This window comes from Oryx dammah, unplaced genomic scaffold (genome assembly GCF_014754425.2).
Source record: "Oryx dammah isolate SB20612 unplaced genomic scaffold, SCBI_Odam_1.1 HiC_scaffold_21, whole genome shotgun sequence".
Taxonomy (NCBI): domain Eukaryota; kingdom Metazoa; phylum Chordata; class Mammalia; order Artiodactyla; family Bovidae; genus Oryx; species Oryx dammah.
The window spans coordinates 50,301,756-50,316,004 of NW_024070205.1; the positions used below are offsets into that span (position 1 = coordinate 50,301,756).

General features: G+C 36.3%; 1 protein-coding gene across 14 annotated transcripts in view; it reads left to right on the forward strand.

Moving 5' to 3' along the window:
- CDC42BPA (CDC42 binding protein kinase alpha) overlaps positions 1–14,249 on the forward strand; it is a 299,246-nt gene that overhangs the window by 86,179 nt on the left and 198,818 nt on the right. For all 14 annotated transcript variants that reach the window (XM_040263625.1, XM_040263632.1, XM_040263627.1 and 11 more), the window contains exon 3: positions 11,037–11,120. In XM_040263625.1, the coding sequence (XP_040119559.1) occupies positions 11,037–11,120 (84 nt within the window). The remainder of the gene's footprint in view (positions 1–11,036; positions 11,121–14,249) is intronic.

Below are 14,249 nucleotides of genomic sequence, written 5' to 3' on the forward strand. Positions count from 1 at the left end.
CTGATAAAAAAAATACTTACTAATCATACACTGTAATCTAAACATGTTCCATGCCCGTGACTAGGATCACCATCTAATCTACAAGAGGAAAAGGTACACAGCATTGAAATCTACTTCTCTAATTTTCTGACATTTTTTCCCCCAATTGTATTTCTGCTCATAGGTAATAAAATTGGGTAGTTTTGTAAACATTCATGTCAAACTGGCTCTTCTTACCAAATATTTTAAGTTTTTTCCCCATGTGCTGAAACATTTTCTTTTAAACCTGATGGTTCTAATGGTTCCACACAGTAATGTTAAGCTAGAATGTATGCTGTATGAGTATAAGGATTTTATTCCCTGTCAGTTCACTGTGACTCCTCAGTACCTAATAGTCCATAGTAGGTACTCAGAACATAAAAAAATGAATTATTGAAGTTCCATTTTTTTCTATATTAGAGATGATGCTCTCCAAAGCATTTTTGAACAAAATGCTTTTGCTGTATTTCAGCTGATTTCTTAAATAATTACTTTAGAATAAACTTCTAGAAGAGGACTTTGCTGGTTGAAAGGATATAGACAACTTACATGATTTCGTGGTTTTGTCTATGAAATAATGCTGTCTGTGGCTCTTTTTTACACTTTAATTTTATAAATTTTCTATAATAATTCTAAAAGAATCAAAAGAATTTTTTTTCTTTTAATTGCATTGCTTTTATTCAGGGAGCAGTTAGTGATCTTGTGCCTGGAATATAAGGGTTTTTGGTGGTGGTGGTGAAAGATGAGGATTGAAAGTTCTCTTGGGCAGTGCAGTGAATGATTTGGTATGCTATGGTAAGGAACGTTATTTCATAGGAATGGAACTCCTATCAAATGTTAATAAGCAGAGTAGTGATATAATCAGAATGATAGGAAAGATAATACCGATAGTGTTGATGAAGGATTTGGTAGAGAAGAGACCAGAAGGGAGGGAGATCCTAGATATCTCACTCCCAACAGCCACATTATATTTAATCATTGATTTTTCAAAATTCTAAGTATTTCTTGAATTTCTTCCTCTCTTCCTTAGTTAGGTTCTCAAATCTTTCACTTCAGCTACTGCTATAAACTCATGTTTTTCCTTGCCTCAGACCCAGACTCCACAGAGCTATTAAAGTGATGTAACCAACTATGAAGAGTTGTTCTCTATTATCTTCGTTTTAAGGTTGTAGTTGATTAAGATGACATACAAGCTCCTGCATTACGTGGGCCCTTCAGTTTCATTTCTAGCTATTCCCTGCTAGGAAGAAACCCTTTCCTGAGAAAGACAACTGCTTGTTATCCCTGATGATCTTCACCCCTTTCCCCCTCACAGACATCACTTGCTTCTGTGCCTTGCTCATGCTGTCCCCATTTCCCAAAATATTCCCCCTCTTTAATCAGATCCTCTTGGTTCCCCTGTTCTGGGGTTTGCTGTGTAAGACTCATATGTCAGTCACCTCTTTCAAGAAACTTTAACATATATATTCACAAATTCCATAGATCCCCCCCTTCTCCCCCATTTTGGGTTAGGAATCTCTTTTCTTTGCTTTTTATAGGACCTTGTTTTTACCTTTCTTTTCATGTTGTACTGTAATTATCTGTTTAGTGTTGTTTCCCCATACTGGAGATTTTTGAGAGCAAGGGCTCTTTTATTTATCTTTGTACTCTCAGCAGTTAGCATAATGTTTGACGTAGAGTAAGGTGGTCAAAAAGGAACCTATTATCATTTTTTCAGATGAAATGAGGGCTTGAACTTGGCCAGTGGAAGTGGGCAAGAAGGATGGATAGGATAGACAGAATGTTAAAGGAATCACTTTATATGTCACTGATAAATTAAAGTTAGAAATCATGGATGATTGAGGTATGCAGTCTCTGAGTAAATGGGCTTAATGTGCAGGTTTTTGACTTGTTAAATTTGAGATATATGCTGAACATTTCAGAGAGATGACTAGTAGGCAACTAGAAGTATGGGTCTACCTATTAGGAGATAAGAATTTATGAGTCATCAGCATATAGATATTAATAGGATCATATATAGGTCAGGGAAGAGAGGAGATATTAAAAAAGGTGGAGTAGGGATCCTTGGAGAAAATCATTTAATAGGATATGAAAAAAAGAATAAGTAGGAAAATATATTGATCATCCGCGATGTCCAGTAATGAAGAGAGGTTGAAACAGATGAGAGTTGAGGACAATATATTTTATTTGGAATTTGGAAGGACATTATTAATCTTTGAGAGAGTAATTTCAGTCCAATAGAGGGAAATAGCAAGTAGATTGAAATAGGTGATTATAAGAGGCTGAGAAACTGATGATGAATGAGTGGAGAAAGCAGGCATATAATATTCTTTAGAAATGTGCTTTATGGAAAGGGATGTGGAAAGGGATGTGATATCACTTTCTTGAGAGGAAGATAGAATAGCAATAAAGTTTTTGTTTTATATTTCGTTTTGGATAGGAGATGGTCATGGAAATGTTGATCAGTTGGTGTTCAGGTGCCATGAGAAGGAAAGCTTGAAGTTTAGAAACAAATCTTTAATGAAACAAGGGAAAGAAGGAAAGAAAGGAGAGTCTGGCATTAAGATTTCAGATGATACTGTTATCCTTGCAGGTGATGGGGACACTTCTTCCTTGGTCTCAAAAGTAAAAGAAATAAGGAGAAGTAGAAATATAGAAATATTTAAAGGTGATATGAGGAAACGTGAAGGATCTATTTTCTATGAAGTAGAATATTAGGTTATTAGTTGCAGGGTGGGGTTTGGATAGTTCAGGGTTAGGATAGATGATGATGGCAGGGTGACGTAGGTTATTTTAGAAGCTTGGTAAAGGACACAGTGTTAATGGTGGGGCTGCAAATAGATTTAGGACGCAGTTGAGATGCAACTAAGGAACAAATAAAGCAATAACATAAATATTTAAATAACTGCATATGTGTTGTTTTATATTTTTTCCATAAAAAGGACTGAAGGAAAGGACAGGGTACTGAAGAATTGTTTAAAGTTACTCCTGAGGATTAAGTGAGGCATATAGGTAAGGACAATGATATTTGCTCTATAGTCCTAATGTTTGGAAGAATGGATGCAGGGCCTGGGGAGTGGGCTGTAGCAGACAGTAGTCTGGCTGTTAGTGGACTAGGAAAAAGTCTTACTGGGTCATAGGCCAGTGTAATCTGGAGTCAATTTAGAGTATTTAATGCATGACTGATAATATTTGAGATTTTGTATGAAAAGGTACCTTTCTCTGTCTCTCCCTTCCTCCCTCTCTCTCTGTTTATTCTTCCTCTCTCTATATATATCAATTAAAGTATATAAAATAAAAGCAACCAATAGGTTGTAGATAATTTACTCTCTTTTAAGACACAGTGAATTTTGTATAGAAAAGTAGTATTGACTGGTTTATGAGCTCTTGCTGCTTAGCTATTCATTCCTGATTAAAGTATCTTTGATGGCCTTACATACCCTTGTGGCATTTATCAACTAATAGATTTCAAAATTCAAAGACTGCCCTAAAGAGATCATTTTTTTCCTCTCAAGTATTTTGTCTTCTATCAGGAATTTGTCAGTAGATATTATATAGACCCAATGGATAGGTTCATCTCTGGCACAGATGTCTGATAGGAACAGCACCTCTCTCAGTTATGCTTTTTCTTAAAAAAATATAACTATGAAAATAAAAGCATAATTTATATAACTCCTACAAGAAATGCATAAATTATGGGAAATAATAAAGGAGCAAGATACAGTTGAAAATCAACAGCTCTACGAGTTAAGAACCTTCTCTCTACGACTCAGTTGTTGTCAGTGACTGCTTAACTTAACGCTGGGTTTTCCTTTTTGCTTTCAGGAAAACCTTTAACTTACGCCCTGGGTGTTGCCTGTCCACAGTTTCCTGGTGGCTCACCGCTTCTGCCTGCTCCAGCCTTGCTCCGGCAGCTTCAAGGCTTCTGGGCTTCAGAGCTTGTTGTGAAAGCTTGCTGCTTTGGCCTGCTACCCCTGCTTCAGGTGTCAAAAGCTTTTAATTAGCTTGCTTCCTCTAATTACCATAAGTAGGCCCTTATGTGTCTGCATAACCTAGTCCTAGAGTTTGAAAGGAGAATTATTTTTAGCCATTCATTCTTCCTTAAAAACTCTGTTCCCTGGCTCTATGGGGAGTAAAAGAAGTTTGAAGTTATGTTGCATGATTCACCTTTGAAAGCCTCTGTAAATACAGGGCTAGTCTTCAGTCCATAGGAGTACTCTGGCATGGGCATACTGTATTTTTATAGCTAATGTCTGCTCTAAGTGGTCAATGCCCAGGCTATACCAATTTCTAAATATTTTGACTATCACTAGTAGATATATAAATTGCATCTCCATAGAGGGGATACCTCTAGCCAGTTTAGTTAACTCTTTGTAGTGTTTTTGGTTTGTTAAAGTGTCTTAATTTTTTAATTAAATATTTTGAATACGAGCTGATCACTATCAGAACAGTTTATAAAAAACAAATACAGTTATTTCCATACATATTAACCACAATCACCATTAACATGGCAGCAGGAAGCAAGACTACAGGCGAGACAAATGGGACGACCTCTATAAAGACCTACAGAACTGTCTAGTACTCATAGCAGTAAATAACACCAGCTTTGTAATCACATAGTGAGGACTGAAGAAACTACTTTAGCGTGGTGTGAGAATTGATTATGGCAGTATATGGATTGTGCCTAGCCCAGTGCCAGGCACAGAGTAAGCTTTCTATAATTGAGTTGTTTTTAATATTTTATTATTATTAATAATGAATGATGGTAGACATTATACAGTAGAGAAAGAAGGAGATAATGACATGAAACAGTAAGAGTGAACAGTAACCACAGGCAAAAAAGATAGTGAAAGCTAAGTTGCAAAGTTGAGAGTTTAAAAGCCATGCATATGATTAAGAGAGCAGCATGAGCTGGAATAATCTGGTACACACTTAATAAACCTTAAGATGGAGAATTGTATCTCTTTTGTCATAATGCCTTGTCTTTATTTTAGTTTCAGTCTCAGTTTAGTAGTGTACTTGAAGCTTGAGCATACAGATGGTTTTCAATAGTCCAAGTATGCTCATATAGACTACAAATCACTTGTTATTTATTCAGTAAATATTTATTGTGTACCTACTGATTCCCAAGCACTGGCACATACTAGTGAACAAATGAGAAAAAAATAATTTCTGCCCTCTTAGAGGTTATGTTCTAGTGAGTGAGGCACACAATAAGCAAAATAGGTAAATAGAATCTGCTGTTGCTGCTAAGTCGCTTCAGTTATGTCCGACTCTGTGCGACCTCATAGACGGCAGCCTACCAGGCTCCGCCATCCCTGGGATTCTCCAGGCAAGAACACTGCAGTGGGTTGCCATTTCCTTCTCCAGTGCATGAAAGTGAAAAGTGAAAGTGAAGTCGCTCAGTCATGCCGACTCTTAGAGATCCCACGGACTGCAGCCTATCAGGCTCCTCCGTCTATGGAATTTTCCAGGCAAGAGTACTGAAGTGGGGTGCCATTGCCTTCTCCGAAATAGAATATATAATTTGTTAAATAATAAGAGCTAAGGGAAAAAAGAAGCAAAGAAATGGGATAGAAAGTGTGAAGGGCAGAATGACATTTTAGTGAGGGAGTGAGAGAGCAAACCATCTAACTATGGTGGAGTGTGGAGAGGGGGAAGACCATTTGAGACTTAAGTGCACAAACACCAAGTTGACGTTGAACAAGGTGATCAGTATGTTTTGAGCAGAGTGAGCTAGGAGGAGAGTAGTATGAGGTCTGGGAGACTGGAAGACCAGGGTGTGTTGGAACCCATAATACTTACAAGTTGTAGTTAGAACTTTGAATTTTACATGGAGAGAGGAAACTTAAAGTTTTGGAGCAGAGTGTTACGATATGAGAGCTAGTTTAAATAGAACCACTGTGGCTGCTGTTTTGAGAATAGATTTTGGAGGATAAGAGTAGAAATAAGAGAGGACAGTAAGAGAGAGTAGAAGTAAGAAGTAATAGAGGACAGTCCACGCAAGACTGGTGGATAAGAATGGGATGGACCAGAGGAGGTATGGTGAATTTTAGATATATTGAATGTAGACTAGATCTGTGGAACTGCATGGCAACTGCTTCTTGATTATTGAAATTACGTTTCGTATAGTATGATCATTCTTAGTTATATGCTGTATCTATAAGTGATAATTCAGAACTCATTCATTTATACTTGTCACCTACTGATTTTTCTGTAGCGTTTGCTGTTTTTCTGGTATCATAGTGCTTTTAATAAGACATCTCTGTATTTGGTGCTTTTAAAAATACATCTTTGTTCTGCATTATATTCATAATTTTCCAGTTCATACTAAATGTACTTTACATTTCGATCAAATTAGATGAGAAATGACATTTTAACATACTGCCCTTTTGTATATCAGTTAGCTATGGTTCTTAAAAGTCTAGAACCTAGAGTTTTAGGACAATCCCTTCTTCTTCAAGTTTATAGAAATGAACATGAAAATGAGCTGTAGTGTTGAAGGAGAAAAGCATGATCAATTTTATCGCTTCATCAACTTCATTATTCTTGTCTCATTATGTCATCAATTTGGTAATTTAAGAATTGTTTCTGAATTGACTTTTAAAAAATTGAAATGTAGTTGATTTACAATGTTGTGTTGGTTTCTGGTGTACAGCAAAGTGATGCACACACACATTTTTAAAAATATTCTTTTCCATTATGGTTTATGATTGATATTAAATATAGTTCCCTGTGCAAACAACAGGACTTTGTTGTTTATCTATTTTATATGAAGTACTTTGTATCTGCTAATCCAAACTCCTAATTTGTCCCTCTCTCACCCTATTTCCCCTTTGGGAACCATAATTTTGTTTTCTGTGTGAACTGACCTATTTAATTTCAACACATCCCACTTCATTCCAGAGAAGATTTTAGGCAGCTCATGAAACTGTTGTAAGACAGTGCTGAGAATGTTTTTCACCCTGCAGCAGCTTGACATTCCTGATTAACACATAGATGTGAAGTGTGGGTCTCATTTTGGCCCTTATCAGCCACACTATAATATCTCAACAATTAGTGGTCATTTCGTGTTCAGGATGAATTATGGTATTCTATACTAGCCCCTCCATGTTTCAAATTTTGTATGTCCTGTATAGAAAATATAGAAAGGAGGATAGAAATCATATCCCCTAGAAATAACTGATTTTTAAGGGTCTGATGCTTGTCTTTCTCAGAATACATATAGAAATGTATAGGTATATATTTTATGTGTATATATAGAAAATTTTATTTTAGTTTATAAAGTTTAATAAAATTCTTTTAAACAGTATATTGTGAACTTTCTTCTATTAATTAGTAATCTTTAACAACATATTCAATAATTTAAAACATTTTCTAATATTTGTGATATATTCAGTCAGTTTTACCTTTCAAAATGTATTTATTTTCAATATTGCACTATTGGAAATTACACATAAATATTGTAGCTTAGTTTTTATCTGTATGAATGTTCCTTTGAGGATATTTCTAACTATATTTCTATATATATGTATGTGTCATGGATAAAAATTTATAAAGTTGAGTGTTGAAGAGACCAAAGCTGCTTAATTCCTAGTTAAAGAAATTGAAGAAATTAGGATGTATAAGGTCTACCACATCATAGTGATAGAGCAAGCAACAGTTAAGGGACTGGGCTCTAAGGTACTTAGTGCAGTACCTGGCATGTGATAATAGCTAGTGGTTATTGAGCACTTGTGCTGTGTGCTTAGTTGCTCAGTCGTGTCTGACTCTTTGCGACCCCAATGGACTGTAGCCCGCCAGGCTCCTCTGTCCATGGGGATTCTCCAGGCAAGAATACTGGAGTGGGTTGCTGTGTTCTCCTCCAGGGGATCTTCCCAACCCAGGGATCAAACCCAGGTCTCCTGCATTACAGATGGATTCTTTACTGTCTGAGCAACCAGGGAAGCCCAGGAGTACTGGAGAGGGTAGCCTATCCCTTCTGCAGAGGATCTTCCCAATCCAGGAATCGAACTGGGGTCTCCTGCTTTACAGGCAGATTCTTTACCAGCTGAGGTACCAAGGAAGCCCCATTGAACACTTACCAAGTGCCAGATCCTGTTGTATGCACTTTATACTTTTGTATAACCCGAATCTGGCTGCACAGACTGTGTTATCACCACTACCCTGAACAGTAAGTGCTAGCTCAGTGTTTGAGTGTTCAATAAATGCTCGCTTTTTTCTACTGCACATCTCTATAATCCAGAGTTGGTTTTGATTCCAGTAGTTTTTGGATTTTAGAAAGATAATTTAGTACATATACTCTGTATTGCACTCTTAATGGGGTTTTGAGCAGAACCTCATAAGCAAATGCTTATGAGGTGTTTCTGCAATGAAGCACATTTATTTTTATACTAAGTGAGATTAAAAAAAAAAAAACAACTCCCCTCAAACTGTCAGTGTATGTTGCCAAATGAATTGTGTAAACCCTTTATCTTGCAGAGTTGCAGGTAAAGGATTGTGGACCTGCATAAAACTCTTAGAAGAGTACTTGGCATTTAGTACACACTCAATATGTGTTGGTGGATTACTACTACACTATTGGGTATCCTCAGGTACTTCATATGCATAGAAAATTGGTGAATCATACAGTGCTGGGAGGAGTTCTTATCACTCCATATGACCTGAAGAGGGCAAATCTAAGTGTTGGAGTCTTTCAGCAATTCTTCTCTAAATCAGAAGAGAAGGCTTAAGTGATAGCCTTCCTTATCTCTTCCCTGTCCTCAGTGTAGGCATGTCTAGCTCTGTGCTCCTATCCTTCCATCCATTTGTGCAGTATATGATTTGAGTCTACACAGTAGTGTAACTTGTGTTTTCAGTCTATCAGAGATCTTAGTGAAAAAAATGTTTTAAGTTTTTCTGTGCTCTCTATTACAGTACTCCCCTCCTCCTTTTTGGTGATCACAACATTTAAGATCTACTTTCTTGGCAATTTCCAAGAATATAATATGATACTGTTAACTATCGTCAACATACTGTACATTAGATCTCCAGAACTTATCATATAACTGAAAAACTCACACCCTTTGACCATCATCTCCCCATTTCCCTCAACCCCCAGCCACTGGCACCACCATTCTAGAATTAGAATTCTAGAAATAGATTTCTCTGTTTATATGAGTTTACCTTTTTATATTTTTCCATATAAGTAAGATCATACAGTTTTTGTGTTTCTGTTTCTGGCTTATTGCACTTAGTATAATGCCCTCCAGGTTTATCCATGTTGTCATAAAAGACAGATTTCCTTCTTTTTAATGGCTGAATAATATTCTATTTCTTTAACCATTCATTTGTCAATGGGCATTTAGGTTGTTTCTATATCTTGTACAGCCCCTTTTCTTTAAACATGAGCCCATTAAGAGATCCATAACTGATGCAGAAATGCTGGATCCATAGCTGATTCATCATTCTGCAGATATGACCAGATATGACTAAAGACTAAAGTGATTGCACTTGAAATTGAGATAGTTTTTCTTCCTTCCCACCATTTTATTAATAATTGATGAAAAACTGTAATCACAGTCATTAGTATAACCATTTATGACATTTCAGTTCAGTTCAGTTCAGTCGCTCAGTCATGTCCGACTCTTTGCCACCCCATGGACTGCAGCATGCCAGGCCTCCCTGTCCATCACCAACTCCGTGAGTTTACTCAAACTCATATCCATTGTTTATGACATTTACCAAGCTATATATTCTAGTTCAGATAACATTATAGTATTATATACTGATTTCCATATACATGGTCATATTACTGTTATTGTACTCTGATCCAGAAATGAATTTATTAAATGACCCTCATATGTACATTTACTATTAGGGTTTTAAAAAGTTTGGCACTTGAGTTGAAACCTCAAATTTAAAAAATTCTCTATTCTTGGAAATATCCCTTTAAACTGTTTGAAGATATGCTGTACATAGTTTGTTTTCTGTTTCTTCATATTAGAGTAGTATTTGTTTTCCCTTTCCAGCCTCCAACAGCTGAAAACAGTGTTTGTCTTCTCTTCTATAGTTCATCGTCTGCTGTGTAGCGTGCTCAGAGAGCTGCAAAGGCCCTTTCACATTATCTAATCAAACTGAGGGAGAGAAGTAGAAACAGAAATGTCATCACTTTGTTGAGAGTGGAAAAAAAAGGGGGGGATTTATATTTGACAGTTTTTGGGTCCACAACTAAAATACGAAATACAGAAGTGTCTGTTCTTTTTTTGTTGGGAAGGAATGTGTGAAGTGTACGATTTGTAGAGATACCTTAATTGATCTTTAGGGGTTGTGTGTGTTGTGGGGGGGTTTGGTTTAGTGTGCAAGACTATGGCATGAAAAATAATATCATTTTCAGTTTATGTCATACTGTTTGATCCCATGAAATGTATTTGTTTTGGCAGCTGGCTTTACCTGTAACATTGTGTTGGAATTTGGCATGCAGTATTTAATGTTGTTTAGTTGCTAAGTGGTGTCCGATTCTTTGTGACCCCATAGACTGTAACCCGCCATGCTCCTCTAGCTATGGGATTTCCCAGGCAAGAATACTGGAGTGGGTTGTCATTTCTTTCTTCAGGGGATCTTCCCAACCCAGGGATTGAACCCATGTCTCCTGCTTGGCAGGCGGATTCTTTACCACTGAGCCATCTGGGAAGCCCGCAGTGTTTACTAAGCTTTAGTTATTTCATATGGTACATTTTGGTCAGTTTTTTAGATAGTAGATACTGAGTTTAAATTCCAGGGAAGAAAACTCGAAAAGGAGAATATAATATATAAGCACCAACTGATACCATGTTCAAAAAACAAAGTTGTTTGGCTCATGTTCACTAATGTAACTTTTTCAACTGACAGTATTATTTGATTTAGGATCTTAGAATTTGAACTGCATGGAAATCTTGATAATTTTGGTATTTATTTTTTTTACAGAGAGGAAAAAGGAAAATGGATGACTGAAAAAAGTATTATTTGTCATATTTTAAAAGTTGTATTTCCTTTTCTAGGTTGCTGTAGTGAAACTAAAAAATGCAGATAAAGTATTTGCCATGAAAATATTGAATAAATGGGAAATGCTGAAAAGAGCTGAGGTAAGATTCTAATTATTAGAATATTTAAATATCTTAGAAATATTTTTAGAGAAAAATAAAAATTATAGAGAGCCAATAGATCTATAAGTATCATTTAGTAACCTTTTATCTATGATGGCATCAGTTTTTCAGGCCTGAAACAAATTTAGGAATTCATAGTTGTGATATAGTTATTATAAATGTTACATTAGTCATGATATTTTAATGTTGTCTGAAAACCAAATGGAAACTCTTGTAATGTCGGGTTTGACCCTTATGTTAAAAGGATGTATGGCAACCAGTTTCTTTTATAGGAAGAAATTTTGTAGTGATTGATATCCAATTTGACGTAACTTGTTTATATTATTTTGTATTTATCTCTATTCTGCTCTAAGCAAAAGCCAGCAGGAATTTTGAATATGGCCTATAAGAATTCTATTTATTGCTGATAAATATTACTAACTGACTATGCAGTTAAATTTATGTTGCTGCTGCTGCTGCTGCAACACTGTGTTCTATATTAAGAATGAGAGTAAAATCTTCTGTTGTAAGAATTGTCAGCATTTGTATCTTGGTACTAAATTTGAGGGAAAGACTGACTGGAGTGATGTCAAAAATGTCTAATAGCTGGTATGGTATGGTCAAAACTGACATTCTATGTAGATTCTGGGGAGGGGTTCTAGAGGTCTCCTGTTGTGCTGGGTTATAGTGGGTTCCTGGATGAGGTAGGGCATTCAGGGGCCTCAGGGATGCAGAACTTACTAGTGTGGAAGTATTTAAATATTTTAACTTGCAGAAGGATTATTATACTGCTGAATAGGTAAGTATTAGCCCTAGGAGGTTAGTAAGATACATAAGAGAATAATGAGAAATTAGCCCTTAGAAATCTTTATATATCAGTACTTGTAGCAACCTAAAAAACAGTAAACACATAGGGAAAAGCAAAAATGGTTCCCATGATGATAGATACATACCATGGGAGTGAAAGTGCGTGCGTGCTCAGCTTCTCATTGTATCTGACTCTTTGTGACCCCATGGACTGTAGCCCGCCAGGCTCCTCTGTCCATGCGATTTCCCAGCCAAGAATACTGGAGTAGGTAGCCATTTCTGAATCCAGGGATCAAACCTGTATCTTCCGCATTGGTAGGTGGATTCTTCATCACTGAGCCACCAAGGAAGCCCAGTAGTGAAAGCAAATATTTCAGTATTTCTTTCTTTTAGAAATATGGAAAATATAACACAATTCAGAAAAGAAAATAATAATCCCTTGTATTCCGTCACTTAGGATTAATAACATTTTGGGCATGTTTTGCTTTCAGTCTTTTTTTTTTTGTCTACTGAAAAAGCTGCACAAGTGAAATACAGATAAATTCTTTGTAATGTCACATTACAGATAAAGCTAAAGTACTCATTGACTATACCCCACCCAAATCCAGCCCCTCTCTGCCTCCCAGAGGTAATTACAGGGAGTTAATAAAATCCTGTTTAAAAAAGTATCTGGAAAGTTTCATGTCATATCTCTGACATATGTGCCAGTGCCTATTATATTCAATAACTTCACTATTTACTTTTGCATTTCCCCTTACTGTCACTGGTCGGATTGAGTTCAGTATGCAGTCTATTTATTAGGGAGTGCTTTTGAAACTGGCCTTGATCGAAGGGAAAGGAGGTGAAACATGATTTATCAGGGAGACATCAGGCTGTCCCAGCAGCCTCTGTCGATCCAGCAGGGAAGTGGGGAGCAGAAATGGTCGGTCAGAGTTGTCCTGCCTTAGACCAAATCATTGACCTCTTTGCACTTGCCTTAGTCAGTCATTGGATACGGGCTGCCTCCAGAAGGACGTGGATGTGGACTAGTAGGCTTTCGGTAGCTGAGACAAAGCCAGGAGGGGCTGATGGCATTGCCGACAGTTGGAGCAATTAAGTCTTATTATTAAAAAATAGGAAATAATTATGTTCTTAGTTGTTTTTCAGAATTCATAATTGTAGTGGGTTAGTGTTCCAGGGTTAGAACTTTTAAAAGATTGAATTAAACTTTGTACTTACTTTTTATGATGTTGGCTATTGGGGAAGAATTTTGAAAAGAAAGAGTAACTGGTTTAGCTTTACTGATTGACTGGAGGAAGTGGCAAAATTGAGGATAAAACAGGAGTAATTGAAAATTAAATATGATTTTGTTGAATTAAAAAATCATTCATATAGTCTGTTTCTGGGGCAAAATGGAATAGACATGCTTCTTTTAATCTCTCCCATTAAATACAGTTAAAGACCATGGACGTTAGGTATAAAACAAATATATGAAGACTCTGAAAGGCAGAAAGAATGAGGACCAGCTAGGGGCCATGGAACCCAAGGAACATCACTCATTCTGTGAAGTCTGTATGATTCTGAAGGAACAACCAGATAAGGACCATACAAAGAAAGTTAAAGATCAATATGCCTCATGAATGTAGATGCCAATATCCTTAGCAAAATACTAGTAAATAGAATTCGGCAATATATAAAGTGAATTATACACTGTGAGCAAGTGTGATTTGTTTGAGGGATACAAGGCTGGTTCATTATTTGAAAAGAACTTGACTCAAACTACTTGAAACTTTCATTTTTTTAGGAGGAATTTCTCCATTGAAACTTTTAAAAGGAATTCATTTTAAAGCAGAATGGAATTATATTTTTATACTTGAATTGTCAAATCCTTCTTTAAAAAAATTAAGAAGAAACTTATTTTGATCATTACTTACCCAGTTTTAGAAAACTGGTCCTACCAGTGATGCTTAATAAATTACAAGTGAACAGCAAAATTTCTTATTTTAGTCTGTATATTGTTGATACTTTAAAACAATTTTCAGAGATTTACCTCCGATCTGTTTGTCATATTTATTTCTGTTTTCGTTATGTAACAAATATATAGTTAGTGCAACACGTATTATTTGAAGGTACTAGGAAACTTGTCTCTTTCTGTACCTGGCAGATAAATAATTAGTAAATAATCTTGTAGTTACAAGAGCTTCCCTTGTGGCTCAGCTGGTAAAGAATCTGCCTGCAATGCAGGAGACCTGGATTTGATCCCTGGGTTAGGAAGATCTCCTGAAGAAGGGAAAGGCTACCCACTCCAGTATACCAGCCTGGAGAAATCCATGGGGTCCCAAA